Source organism: Hemiscyllium ocellatum, chromosome 14, assembly GCF_020745735.1.
Source record: "Hemiscyllium ocellatum isolate sHemOce1 chromosome 14, sHemOce1.pat.X.cur, whole genome shotgun sequence".
Lineage (NCBI taxonomy): Eukaryota > Metazoa > Chordata > Chondrichthyes > Orectolobiformes > Hemiscylliidae > Hemiscyllium > Hemiscyllium ocellatum.
In genome coordinates this window covers 15,969,335-15,983,964 of record NC_083414.1, presented here as the reverse complement: position 1 = coordinate 15,983,964, position 14,630 = coordinate 15,969,335, and the positions used below count along the sequence as shown (strand labels likewise).

Genomic DNA, 14,630 nt, shown 5'->3' with positions numbered 1-14,630 from the left:
GAAATTGTCAGACTATGCCACATGGTTGAATGATCTGCTGAGACTCGAGCCTGGGGAGAAGATGGTCACTTTGGTGAGATTGTAGAAGCTAGAAAAAGCCCACTGCGAATCAGCTGAAGGTGTAGGGGGAGAAAATTGTAATTGTATTTTTCCACCAAATGTTATACTTCAGAAGTTACTATCTGGTATAGAGATGGTGGTGGTGGTGGGGGGGGTAAGAATTGGGGGTGACACTGCGCACAAAGGATGCTAAGGCAAGCTAAAGGAATTCAAAACACGAACCAGGGTGCACATCTGGAATGAAAATCTTCCCGTTGCTGCAAATTCCAGTCTGCATTCCAGGTGTTCAACAGTGAATGGGCCTTAATTCTCAACAATGACATTAGCTGAGTTAAGGGCATTCGGAGTTGATCAAGCACACACAAACAATCACAACAACATTGTTTGTGACTGACATACCAGTCCAATCGCCTTCAATCTGTCCAGTGACAGTGACTCGTGTTGAAAGTTACTTGAATTACTCCTGTGGGATCAGTTGTTTGCTGCAGGATAACTTGCCTGACCACCCACCCACCTTCCCACTGCCGACAACACCCCCTTCACAAGTCTTTAACTTCCCCTTCCTTTGCTGCCCTAGACCTGTCAATAAAACCAGCGGAGTCGAGGAAGAGTAGTGAAACACTCACTAATTAATGATGACACACTGTCAAGCTTGGGGTCATAGGAGCACTTGCCCTTGCCTGATTCGACTTTTCCTGGTTCCAGATGGAAGATGTAATCCTGAGAAAGTGAAACAGCCAGATATAGAGGTAAGAAAGAAAGAGATTGAGGAGAGAGAGAGAGAGAGAGAGAGAGAGAGAGAAGATAACAAAAAAAACTTGTTAAACTCTTTTATAGTAAAACTATAAGATAGCAGAGATTGGTTTCTGCCTCCTGTGCTAGAGAAACTATAGAATCCATCTTCTTAATAATGCTCCATATTAAACATACGCTGCAACACAGCAGAGTGTCTATAGATGCTGCATACAACAGGCAAATTGTACAAATACCTCTTTAGTAACTTATTCCTCAATAAATTTCATGATTTAATGTTCTGGAAATGGGGCTTCGCACAGCAGGAGCACATGTCGGAAATATGAACAAATGGGTCAATGCAGCTGATTTGCTGCCATGCACAATTTTCTATCCATTAATTGGATGCAAAATGGTGCAGGCAACGAATGAGGCATGCCGACCTCTGTGACTGCATTCTCAATATACGCGAGACCTTTGTGTGAACCCTCGCTCTAGGGAAACGCTAAATTGTAAAACCGATCCCATTATTTTGTTAAAGTAACACAGTGTTTCCTCCTCCAACCATCCAGCCAGTGGACAGTCTACCATCTCTAGTATTCATTGCTCATTAAAATAGACTCCCGCAAAAATACCCTCTGTGTAGCCAAGTCCTTATGGAATAATGCAACACATCATCCCTTGCTCTGTCACTAGAGAGAAAATGTTAAACTCCCATTTTTAATATGCCCCCATTCAGTTTCTAATCTGCTTTCAATAAAGCTGTCAAAGACAATTTTATCAGTCAAAGCACCACATATTTTAGAAACTTTATCTCTACGCATGGCAGTCTATAAAAAAATTTATATATCGGCCACTATTTGACATCAGAGTTTAATTGCCTCCAGGGTGAAGCCATCAGAGAAGAGATACTGCTGTGATGAAGCATGGGCTATACTCTGTCCATAACTGTAAGAGATTGCCTGCAGTCAAAATGAAGTTTGATCTGTTTGGGGGATTCAACATTCTTGATAATACCCAGAATCCAGCCTGCGCTCAAGGAATAAAGGTCTTCCACCTCTTCCAGGTCGAATTAAATTTTCAACACTTTTCTGAATGAATGTGGTAGAATCCTAGCATTCTGGTGCCTTCCTTAGGTATTCTGTAACCGTTTGAAAGAGATTGCTTATTGTTACTGATTGGACAGGGATGCAGCAGGAAGGTGATCGTACTCCTTGCTGGTTTACAAGGAGTGATGTCGGAATTTCTTAAGTTTAGCAAGGCTGCAATGATTGAAGATTGGATCAGTGGTTCAGTAGGAAGGTGAGGAATTTGATTTGACAGGTTATTAGAGGTGGATGGACTGTATCTGTGCTCCCTGCTGGTTTAAGGATAGGTGTAAGAAGTGTATGCGTTCCTGATGGTTTGTCTCTGACATTTTGCTGGAGGTTGAATGATTGTATCTGCATTCACTCGCCGGTCTTTGTTTATTGGCTATGAATGTTAGATTTGCAAATGCTGATATATTTCGAAGCTGTACTGACGTACCTCCTGTAAAGGGATTCTGGTGATGGGGGCCCTGGGATGAGATTACACTGAACACTCACACTAAACATAACACACAGCTTAAAAGGCTGAGGGGTGGCGGGTGAGAGATTGGTTTGCTGTGTTCTTGAGGCTTTTCCCAACACCCACGCGCCATCCATCATCTGATAATGATTCTTTTTTTTCCCCTCTGTCTCCAAGGCAAACGATAGTGCACTTGTCTTGGTGAATCGGAGAGCTTGTCAGATCTACCCCTGGCCTGGATCCCTGAAGAGTAATAGTCACTGCACTTATGACATTCCATCCTATTGTCACTAGCTCTCCGGTTTCAAAAATTGTCAAACATGTAAGAGAGGGGAGAGAGAAAACGAGAAATATAAACTTGACAGCAAATCCCAGAAGCCACTGGGAAAAGAGGCTGCTGGCCCACTCACTGTAACCAGAGAAGAATGACCAAGGAGAGCCAGGATTTCTACTCCCCTCGCACTGAGCTTTCTGAAGCCCCTCCGAGGATTTGCACTGATCTCCTCAGTCAGGGACCAATGCCTGAACAGCACCTTGCTTTCTCATGTGAACACCTGGTGAGAGTACAACACCTCAGTTGGCAGGGGCAGCGCACACTTGAATCAGAACAGGCCGACCAGTGTGGTATTTCGCATGGTCGCAGGCAAGGTGTTGGCCACCCTCAGCAAAACGCGGAGTGGTTAGCACGGGTCCGAGCAGTAACTGTTACCAATGCACAGGCCTGTGGAAACACACCCAATGACACAGGATTTCCAGATGCATTCGTGACAATTGTGTGGGAACATCCAGCCCTACCCTTGATTAGAGGGTGACTTGCTTTTAAATTCTGCATGAACCCATGGGAATATCTCCCACTCTACTCTAAAACTACTTGTGAGATGTCAAATCAAAGAGAAAGAAAAGGTAGGGCCTGGGGAAAAGTAACATGCAGCTGATAAAAAGCTTCATTTCATTCCTCTCTTGAGAGCTGTGAGCTGAAGGGAAACATGCGTTGGATCCAGACTCATTGAAGTTGGAATTTTGCTCGAGTCTGGTGCTGAGCTTAGCTCTTGCTGGTATCTGCCAACATTAGGTATCTATACCCCGTACAGTTCAGATACATCTCCATTGACACTTGCTCATGTACAGTGCGTACTGGGTACATGTTGATGCTTCATTTCAGCCTGGGACTGTGTGGCTTATGGATGGAAATTGCACCCTGGACTGCCCAAGAGGTATCTGTTCACTTACAGAATTTCTATCCAGTTAATCATTCATACTATTCGATCTCACAGATGCCAGTTTTATCGGGCAATTGTCCCAATCTTTGCCCCGATCTTGTACCTAGGGCATGCCAAGTGCACTGGCATGAAGCTCATGGGGAAACAGGAGGAGTTCTGTTGGACCAGGGCCCCATCCTGTACATGGTAGGTAGTGAGAGGGCTTGTGGTACAGTTTGGATCAGACAAGAAGATAAGAACTAGGAATAGGAGCGGGCCCTTCAGCCCCTTGGGCCTGCTCCATCATTTACCACGACCGTGGTTGATCTCATCTTAGCTTTAACTCCACTCTTCTGCCTGCTCCCCATTTCCCTTCAACCAGTTACTAATTACAAACCCACCTACCTCTTTAAATGTATTCAATTAGCCAGCACCCACTGCACTCTGGGGTAGTGAATTCCGAAGATTTGTGACCCTTTGAGAGAAATAACTTCCCCTCATCTATGTTTTAAATCAGCCACCCCCTTATCCTAAAACAATGACTTCTCATTCTAGATCACCCCGAATCCTTTCAACATCTACTTTGTCAATCTTCTGTAGCATCTTATGGACTTCAATTAGATCTCCCGTCCTTTTTCTAAACTCTAGCAAGAAGCTAACGGCTCAAGTCCTGCACCAGACTTGATTATCCGATAGATAATTTGGATAATTTATACACCACCATCGTGTTGATTTGCTTTTAGCTCAGAGATCTCCTGGTCACTGTTCTCCTAGCAGTACAGCCAGAATTTGTTGGGATTTAGATATTAGAGATTGGGGGTCTATATTCCTGTTCTCCTTTCATTTTCCAATACAAGTCCCTGAAAAGGAGTATACTGCACTTGGATGTGTGATATGCCGAGGTTAATGTCCCCAGCAGCTCACCAGGTTAAGCTGCATTTGAATCCCTGAATCACTGAATTAATATGGTGTAGAGGGAGGCCATTCTGTCCATTGTACGTGCATAGTTAGAACCTGCTGCATCCATTAAAGTTTAGTGTATTTCACCTGCCCTGTACTCAGAGATGGATTGGAGTTGGTTGTCCCAAAGAGAAACAAAATCACCTCTCTTATCTTGGGAAGTTTGAAAGTGCTAGTCACATGTTGGGTAGGAGAAAAGTTTCATATAAATGTCTGGATAATGGCAAGCAACTTTTCAGAATTGACCCACAAAACGGGCAAGCTGCCTCAATTGTTAAAGGGAGCCCTGAATGAAAGCCAGCTAGGCACTCAACAGGGAGTAGCCCGAAAGCAGAGGCCTAGATACTGAGTAGAGACTAGGCCCCAAGCCTACAGTAAGCATTGAGCGCTGGCTAATGTCCTCCAAAGATCAGTCACTTGTACAAAGGGATGGGGGGATATGGCAGAAAGGCTGTAAGGGCAGAAGTAGGGTTGTCTCACAAATCTTTGTGCAATAAATAGCAGACAGGGGAGGCTTGTGAGCAGGTTTACCTGCTGTCCAGTGAACAGTGGATACTGCAGGGAAACCTAAAAGAAAAGAAAAGGGAGAAAGTACAAATATAAAATTTCAAAAATAAGGAGATCAGGCTGACAGACCTGATAAAATGACACAGTACATTGAGTGTAGTGGAGACCGATTTTGCATAGACTATGATCGTGGAGAATTCTGACGGGAATCAATGACAGCCAGTAGGGAGTCCGAGACTACAGCTTGGATTATTTTCCTTAAAGCAGAGAAGGCTAAGTGGAGATCCAATAGAGGTGTTTGAAATTGTGAGAGGTTCAGAGAATGTAAATAAACAGAAGTTGTTTCCAGTGGTCAATGGGAGGGCACAGTTTAAGGTAATTAAAATAGTCAGAGATAGGATGAGGAATAACTGTTTAATGTTACAAGTGGTTAACATTTGGAGCGAACTACCTGATAAGGCTGAAGAAGTTGGAATGGTGTTGGGGAAGAACAGAGCACCGGAACTACCTGGATTTCTTTCCGAAAAAATGGCCTCCTTTCATCTTGGACAATTTGGGTGGTGATGTTATGGTGATGTTACCGGACTAGTAATATAGTCTTAAAAACAGAAATTGCTGGAAAAAAACAATGACCTGAAAAGTTAACACTGCTCTCTCTCCACAGATGCTGCCAGACCTGCTGAGTTTTTCCATCAATTTCTGGGTTTTTTTGTGACTTTCAGCATCTGTAGTTCTTTGGGCATTTTTTTTTTGGAATGTAGACTGCTGGATTAATGTTGTGAAGGCATGGGTTTAAACCTCATCATGGCGGAGGGTGAAATTTACATTTAATTTTTGAAAAAAAGAACTTCTCCAATGATGACCAATTGATTGACACACCATTTGGCTCAATAATGTCATTTAAAGGAGAAATCTGCCCTCTTTACCTGGCCTGGTAAATCCATAACACTGTGGTTGACCCTTAATTGCCCTCTAGACAATTAGAGATGGACAATAAATGTTGGCCTAGCCAACAATAGTCCTTTGAATAAAAGGATGCGTTGACATACTTAATTTAATTAACAGTTTGAGAAGGCAATAAAAGAACACAATAGCTATAAGGCAGAATACGTTCTTAGATTTCAGTAAGGATTTACACACAAGTTTTCATGGAAAGGCCAATACCAAAACTAATGTAAGCAGGTATTTATGGAACTATTTTACTATAGATATGAAGTTAGTCCAGTGATGGAACCACAAGGATGGCGATACAGGAATTTGAATGTACATGCGAATTGGGCAGATAGGTGGCAGATCAAAATTCAATGTACAGGACAAAAAAACTCAAAAGGGTCTAAGGAAGGATGATTATAAAAAAAGTGGAAAAAAATACAATGCATGGGAAAATGAATGAAATTAGGTGCTGAATAATTTTTATTTATTCATTCATTCACTCATGGGACGTGGGCATTGCTGCCTGTGCCCAACATTTGTTGCTTGCTCCTAGTTGCCTTTCAGAAGTTGGTGGTGAGCTGCCTTCTTGAATCGCTGCAGTCCACCTGCTGTAGGTTGACCCACAATGCCATTAGGGAGGGAATTCCAGGATTTCGACCCAGCAACAGTGAAGGAAAGCTGATATATTTCCAAATTAGGATGGTGAGTGGCTTGGAGGGGAACTTACAGGTGGTTTTCCCATGTATCTGCTACCCTTGTCCTCTAGATGGAAGTGGTTGTGAGTTTGGATTGGCAGATTGGTAAGGATGAGGTCAAGTATGTTTTTCCCCACTCGTTGGTTCTTCACTACTTATCAGAGGCACAGTTGAGCAGCAATATCCTTTAGGACCTGACCAGCTCGATCAGCAATGCTGCTGCTGAGCCACTCTTGGTGGTTGACATTGAAATCCTCCATGAAGCCATGGATCCAGAACCAATATGGAGGACTTGCAGGGCAACTCCCTCCTCACTGAATATCCCTGTGCACCCACTCCTGCTGAGTCTGTCCTGCCGGTGGGACTGGACATATCCAGGGATCGTGATGGTGGTGCCTGGGACATTGTAAGTATTGATCCTGTAAGCAAGACTATGTCAGGTTGTTACTTGACTAGCTCTCCAAAGTTTGGCACTAACCCCCAGATGTCAGTAAGGAGAACCTTGTAGGGTTGTTTCTGCTGTTGTCTTTTGCAATAGATGCCAGGTGGTCCACTTGGTTTAATTTCTTTGTTGAGACTTTATGGCGATTGATACTATGGGGTGACTCACAACCACATTGCTGTGGGGTCTGGAGTCACATGTAGGCCAGTCCAGGTAAGAAAGACAGATTTCCTTCCCTGAAGGACATTAGTGAACCAAGTAGGCTTGTCCAACAATCAATTTTTTAAAAAATTTCAATTTAAATTTCACCATCTGCCTTGGAGGGAATCGAACCAAAACAATAGCTGAGTTTCCTAGATTCATTGCCTAGCAATAATACCACTAGGCTATCACACATCTCCCCAATTTGAAGTTATTACAATGATGCTTGGGGCAGTGGGTTGTGTTGCCATAGTCTTACCAGACCATAGGGGCTACTCTCTTAATAGAGAGAACAACTAGTGGTGATTTAACCTGAGAACCACCAGAAAGGATCAGTGCTGGGTCCTCTACTTTTTGTCATTTACATAAATGATTTGGATGCTAGCATAAGAGGTACAGTTAGTAAGTTTGCAGATGACACCAAAATTGGAGGTGTAGTGGATAGCGAAGAGGGTTACCTCAGATTACAATAGGATCTTGATCAGATGGGCCAATGGGCTGAGAAATGGCAGATGGAGTGTAATTCAGATAAATGCGAGGTGCTGCATTTTGGGAAAGCAAATCTTAGCAGGACTTGTACACTTAATGGTAAGGTCCTGGGGAGTGTTGCTGAACAAAGAGACCTTGGCATTCAGGTTCATAGCTCCATGAAAGTGGAGTCACAGGTAGATAGGATAGTGAAGAAGGCATTTGGTATGCTTTCCTTTATTGGTCAGAGTATTGAGTACAGGAGTTGGGAGGTCATGTTGTGGCTGTACAGGACATTTGTTCAGCCACTGTTGGAATATTGTGTGAAATTCTGGTCTCCTTCCTATTGGAAAGATGTTGTGAAACTTGAAAGGGTTCAGAAAAGATTTACAAGGATGTTGCCAGGGTTGGAGGATTTGAGCTATAGGGATAGGCTGAACAGGCTGAGGCTGTTTTCCCTGGAGCATTGGAGGCTGAGGGGTGACCTTTCAGAGGTTTACAAAATTATGAGGGGCATGGGTAGGATAAATAGGCAAAGTCTTTTCCCTGGGGTTGGGGAGTCCAGAACTAGAGGGCATAGGTTTAGGGTGAGAGAGGAAAGATATAAAAGAGACCTAAGGGGCAACTTTTTCACGCAGAGGGTGGTGCGTATATGGAATGAGCTGCCAGAGGACGTAGTGGAGGCTGGTACAATTGCAACATTTAAAAGGCATTTGGACGGGTATATGAATAGGAATGGTTTGGAGGGATATGGGCCGGGTGCTGGCAAGTGGGACTAGATTGGGTTGGGATATCTGGTCGGCATGGACAGGTTGGACTAAAGGGTCTGTTTCCATGCTTTACATCTCTATGACTCTATGACCTCAGATGAGGAGGAAAGCCATTTATGGTAACCACAAGCCAGGGTGGCTAGCACTGCTGCCTCACAGCGCCAGAGACCCGGGTTCAATTCCTGCCTCAAGCAACTGTCTGTGTGGAGTTTGCACATTCTCCCTGTATCTGTGCAGGTTTCCTCCCACAGTCCAAAAATGTGCAGGTTAATTAAATTGCCCATAGTTTTAGGTGAAGAGAGGAATGGGTCAGTGTGGACTTGTTGGGCCAAAGGGCCTGTTTCCATGCTGTAAGGAATCTAATCAACAATGGGAATTGAACCCAAACTGTTGGCATCATAATACTCTGTAAACCAACAATCCAGCCAACTGAGCTAAACCAACTCCAAGTTGACAGTGAGTAAAGAACACCAAGTATACATTATTGAGCTTAATGGATGATTTTTGCAGGTCACTTTACAAACTATTGATATGATTGCACTTAGATTCTTTAGTACATTGTGGTCACCACAGCACAAAAGGGACACTGGATACAGAAGAGAGCACCCAGAGTGATTGAGGAGATGGACAGCCTGGAGTAAGAGAAGCAATTGTGTAAATCAAACATATGCTCAGTTAAAAAGAGAATTTTGAGATGGGATTGGATTGCTGCTTTTAGGATTTTCACACGATTAATGACATGTGGACCAAGAAAAGGTGACTTCACTTTGTCTAGATCAGTAGAACTAGAGGACAGCATCTGCAACTGATTGGAATTAAAATCAAAATGAACCAGCTGGAACTTTGGTGAAGAAGCTGTACATCTATGCAGTTGGCTTCCTCGGGAGACAGTGGAAGCAGACAAGGTCAGTTCATTCTTATGTAAACTGGTTTCTTCTAAAAAAATACATTTTAGGACAGTGTAAACAAGCAATTTTAAGATCAAATGCATCATAGTCATGGAGTGTGCTTCGGAAGAAAAGACAACTATGCACCACGACTACCCTATCCTGGCCCATTCACCCTGACTTTCTCTCACCTCGAATGCCAAGTTTCAAACAGCCTGTTGGAGCAGCAATGATAATGGTGGAGCCAGAAGGTTCGCAGGGTAAGTACCTGCAGGATTCCTGGCTTTTAGAAATCTGTTACCCATGTAAGCAGATAGGACCCAACACAGAAATCCTGCTTAGCTACTTGGCAGATGCCAATTAACTATATTAATAAGCCACTTGACACTCATCATCTCTGATTCCTTCAGAATTTGGTATCCAACTTTAGAAGAATGAAAGGTGATCTCATTGAAGATTTGTAAGGGGATTGACAGGGTAAATGCTGAGAGGATGTTTCTCCTCAAGGAAGGGTCTCTGACCAAAAAGGCGTAGTCTCAGGATAAAAGGGCACCAATTTAAGATGGATACGTGGAAGATTTTCATCTCTCAGAGGATTGATAGTCTTTGGAACTCCTTGCCACAGAGATTTGTGGGGACAGAGTTCCTGAGATAGATAGATACTTGATCAGTTGGGGAATCAAGGGTTACAGGAACATGTGAGAAATTGGAAAGTAAGGAATTTCAGGTCGGTCTATTAAATGGTGGAGCAGGCATGAGGGGCTGAATGGCCTACTCCTATTCCTAATGCTTATGGTTTAATGTGACTCACGTGGCACCTGCATCCATCTTTCCAGTGGCCAGCCCCTTTGGCTGGGCCTTGAAGGATGATTAGGAGTGGCATTGCTGGCAATGGGCAGCTGCTGGCCTCTGAATGACCTATAGCTCTCAGGGGATGGGATTACTGTCTCTGGGGTCCTAAATCCCCTGGCCAGCTGAGTGCCTGACAGCATCTAGGTGGTGTTGTGCCTTTTCCATAGAAATGAAATGAACCTGTAGCTCATGAACAGGACCCCTGTCCCAAATTCTGTTCCAAATCTGCATCTATTATAATCAACCCATTCAGAGAAATTATTATTGCACATCTCTGGAGAAGGTGGCATTTGAACATTGGCCTCCTGTCTCAGACATAGGGACATTACCATTGCACCACCTAGCTCTCCTGGGTATATTGTACACAAACGCTCCACTACTATTTCATCGTGTGATTTGTCACGTTGGTGGAAGGTAAACAAAATGGATCTTTAATATTGAGTAGTTCCTGTGTAAAAGAGCATTCTTCGGTGGTGAGGGAACAATTAGTACTTTAACAGTATCAGCTTACCTCTGCCTTACGGCCCCTGTTCACATAGGTGCAGATAGGGTGATAGGCTCCACTCCCACAGACGTAGAGGTGAGTTCGGTTCCAGGGCTCAATCAGGCAGATGAAATTCGCACACTCGCCCTGACAGAGTTAAAATAAAAGGGAACCATTATAATTCCATGAACGATCCACAGTCCAAATAATAATATGCAAAAGATTTTCTGACAGTGAGGGAAGTGAGGGGGTATCTGGAAATCTGGTTTAGGTATCCTACATACAAATTCCAATGCATGCCTGTTGTGTACGGATTGGCCCTCATTTGTGCACAAAACTGGCCCACAGTTCTTCTGTTGAACTGAGAAATGCAGGGGTGCATGAGGAGTCAACACATAGCTGGCAGGTTCCCAGAATCGGAAGGAAACTGGCACCCATGCGAGATAGCTCAGTCAGACTTTCTCACCCAGATCTTAGTGGACACAGAATGTTGGTATTTATCCACCACTTTCAGTACAGTGAGACATTTCAAGATCCTCTACAATAAAAAAAACTGACATCGCGCAACGTACGGTGATCTTAGTCCCGATGACTAAAAGCTTGCTCAGAGTTAGAGTCAAAGCAGACAGCTGCATAGAATTCTAGTGATTATGGCCTAGGCGCCTGAGACATGCCTATCAGTGATAAAACAGGATGTGATTAAGAGGACTGATGTGGAAGAATACCAAGATCTTGTAAGATTGTAAGACTGGAAGATGTTCTATTCCTAAAAGGAATTAAGCCAAAGAGATGTTTGAAAATGGAGAAAGGGATGAGAACTTTAAACCCAATGCAATTTGCCGTAGGATGAACAGGATTGGCAGCAAATGCACACTAGAATTTTCAATGTAGATAGAGAATGGAAAATAGGACAGCGGCCAGGAGGAAATTTGAATCCTGAGTCTAGACGTATCAGAAGTGTGGATGGAGGACCTAAAGCTGGAGTACAAACCATGTTTGGGATAAAGAGCACTAGTGTCTGCAACACGGGGAATTGAAAGGTAGCTTTGAAGGTGTAGGGATCACCTTCATGGGGCTATTTGCGATATGTGTCGAATAATATCTCCACCTCACACACAAACCATGCAGTACTCTCTGTCGGTCGGATGGTGAAAAAATGGGAAACACTTACTTCCTCAGCAAATATCATCCTTCACTTTGTCAGGCAACGATTACACCACAAAGAACTTATCAAATGTTCAAAAAAAATATTTCAAGTGACTAAGCAGTAATACATTGTATCTCTGTCATTTGTTACAACTCAAAAATATTAATAACAAAAAGTCGTTCCGGATGTAAATGTCTGATTTTGGGACTTTCTCAGCGGCTCGGGTTACAGAGTTGGTTAGTTTTCCTGTGAGCTGGTTGTCAGCTGTGTTACCTTTGAGGGATGAGTGAGTGAAGAGGAGGAGACAGGGGAGAAAAAGGAATCGGCTCTGGTGATTGAAAAGTTTCTTTGTGTTTGCACCTCTGCTATCGGGGTTGCTGATTCAGGCTGTGCGAGGCGTGTACCATTTGAAAAGAAGCAGCGTGTCACCTTGAACAGCCGTAAGGAGCAGGAGGTGGAGAATGAAACAGATTGCCAAGGTCCTGGAGAGTCCAACTCCCATAACCATCGGCAGCTGGCTTTTCTCCATTTTACTGACCCACAATTACTCTATCCTTGATATTGTCTAAAATGTCAGATCAATTTCAGCGAAGAATGCAAAATAATCATGCACCAGCATGCTGCTTACCCTCCCTTCCTCAGTACCAGAGCAGCAAGACTGAGCAATATTCCCTTTCCCTTCTGAAATGAGGTTTCCTGTTGGGCTTGTAAGCCCAACATAGTTGCCAGTGGCCATGTTGGCGTCAACTGTGACCTCAATGAGCAGCACTCTTCCTTCTCAGTCAGATGGTCCTGGGCTCAAGTCCACTCCAGGGAGTGCTACAGTCCAGAAGGTGTTCCACACCTTCAACTGACGCCTAGTTTTCCCTCTGAGGTAAAGGTTCCCATGTGGTTAGTTTGAAGAAGGAAACAAGAGTTCTCCTTGAGGTGCTGGTCACTATTTATCCTTTGACCTACATCACCAAATTATCCTGTCACTGTGGAGAAAGGATCTCTTCTGGTAAATCATTAAGATGCACATGCTTACCAACATGGCCACCCCACCCCCTCTGCCCGTCAGTCTGTCCTTACGATAGCACGTATAGCCTTGAATATTCACTTCCCAGGCCCTGTCCACTTGAAGCCACGTAAGACTTGGGATGTCTCACTACACTGAAGGTACTATGTAAATACAAATTGTTATTGGCAACTTTTTTTGCATTAGAGGCAGACAGTGGGATATATGTATATACTATTGGCTGGATAGCTGAGAGGCTTGACAGATGTTGAGGTTAGTGATAGATCTTTGAGTACTATAGCTCAAGTCAACATAAGGAGTGAGCAGGTTTTGAGTATTCTAAAAGGCATTAAGGGGTTAGGGATAGATCTTTGAGTACTCTAGGTCAAGTCGGCATAAGGAGGGAGCAGGCTTTGGGTATTCTAAAAGGCATTAAGATGGACAAGTCCCCAGGTCTGGATGGGATCTATCCCTGGTTACTGAGGGAAGCAAGAGAGGAAATAGCTAGAGCTTTAACAGATATCTTTGCAGCATCCTTGAACCCAGGTGAGGTCCTGGAGGACTGGAGAATTGCTAATATTGTCCCTTTGTTTAAGACGGAAGCAGGGATAATCCAGGTAATTATAGACTGGTAAGCCTAATGTCACTGGTGGGGAAGCTGATGGAAAAGATACTGCTAGAGGGATAGGATCTATTCCCATTTGGATGAAAATGGGCTTTTCAGTGATGGGCAGCATGGTTTTGTGTGGGAAAGGTCATGTCTTACAAACCTAATAGAATTCTTGGAGGAGGTGGCAAATTTAATTGATGGGGGAAGGGCTGTAGATGTCATATACATTGACTTACTAATGTGTTTTTTAAGGTTCCCCATGGTAAGCTGATGGAGAAGGTGAAGTCGCATGGGGTCCAGGGTGTACTAGCTAGATGGATAGAGAACTGGCTGGAAACAGGAGACAGAGTGTAATAGTGGAAGGGAGTTTCTCAAAATGGAAACCTGTGACCAGTGGTGTTCCACAGGGATCCGTGGTGGGACCACTGTTGTTTGTGATATGTTGTTTGTCTGCGTGGGTTTCCTCCGGGTGCTCCAGTTTCCTCCCACAGTCACAAAGATGTGCGGGTTAGGTGAATTGGTCAAGCTAAATTGCCCGTAGTGTTAGGTAAGGGGTAAATGTAGGGGTATGGGTGGGTTTCGCTTCGGCGGGTCGGTGTGGACTTGTTGGGCCGAAGGGCCTGTTTCCACACTGTAAGTCTAATCATCTAAATGATTTGGAGGAAGGTATCGGTTGCCAGATTAGCAAGTTTTCAGATGACACCAAGATTGATGGAGTAGCAGATGGTGAAAGGACTGTCAGAGAATATAGCAGAATATAGATAGATTGGAGAGATGGGCAGAGAAATGGCAGATGGAGTTCAATCTGGACAAATGCGAGGTGGATGCATTCTGGAATATCCAATTCAAGAATGAGCTATATAGTAAATGAAAAAGTCCTGGGGAAGATTAACATGCACAGAGATCTGGGTGTTCAGGTCTATTGTTCCCTGAAGGTGGCAACGCAGGTCAGTAAAGTGGTCAAGAAGGCATACAGCATGCTTTCCTTTATTGGATAGGGTATTGAGTACAAGAGTTGGCAGGTCATGTTACAGTTGTATGGGATTTTGGTTCGGCCACATTTGGAAAACTGTGTACAGTTTTGGTCGCCACATTACCAAAAGGATGTGGATGCTTTGGGGAGGGTGCAGAGGAGGTT

The 14,630-nt window shown here is 43.8% G+C and overlaps 1 protein-coding gene across 3 annotated transcripts in view; it reads right to left on the bottom strand.

Annotated features, from left to right (window-relative positions):
• The window catches only part of sema3fb (sema domain, immunoglobulin domain (Ig), short basic domain, secreted, (semaphorin) 3Fb), a 252,503-nt gene that overhangs the window by 65,767 nt on the left and 172,106 nt on the right, over nucleotides 1-14,630 (bottom strand). For 2 of the 3 annotated variants that reach the window (XM_060835403.1, XM_060835404.1), the window contains exons 5-7: nucleotides 10,766-10,885; nucleotides 5,031-5,066; nucleotides 687-780 (exon numbers count right to left, since the gene is read on the bottom strand). In XM_060835403.1, the coding sequence (XP_060691386.1) occupies nucleotides 687-780; nucleotides 5,031-5,066; nucleotides 10,766-10,885 (250 nt within the window). The remainder of the gene's footprint in view (nucleotides 1-686; nucleotides 781-5,030; nucleotides 5,067-10,765; nucleotides 10,886-14,630) is intronic. The other variant, XM_060835405.1, reaches the window with a different exon arrangement.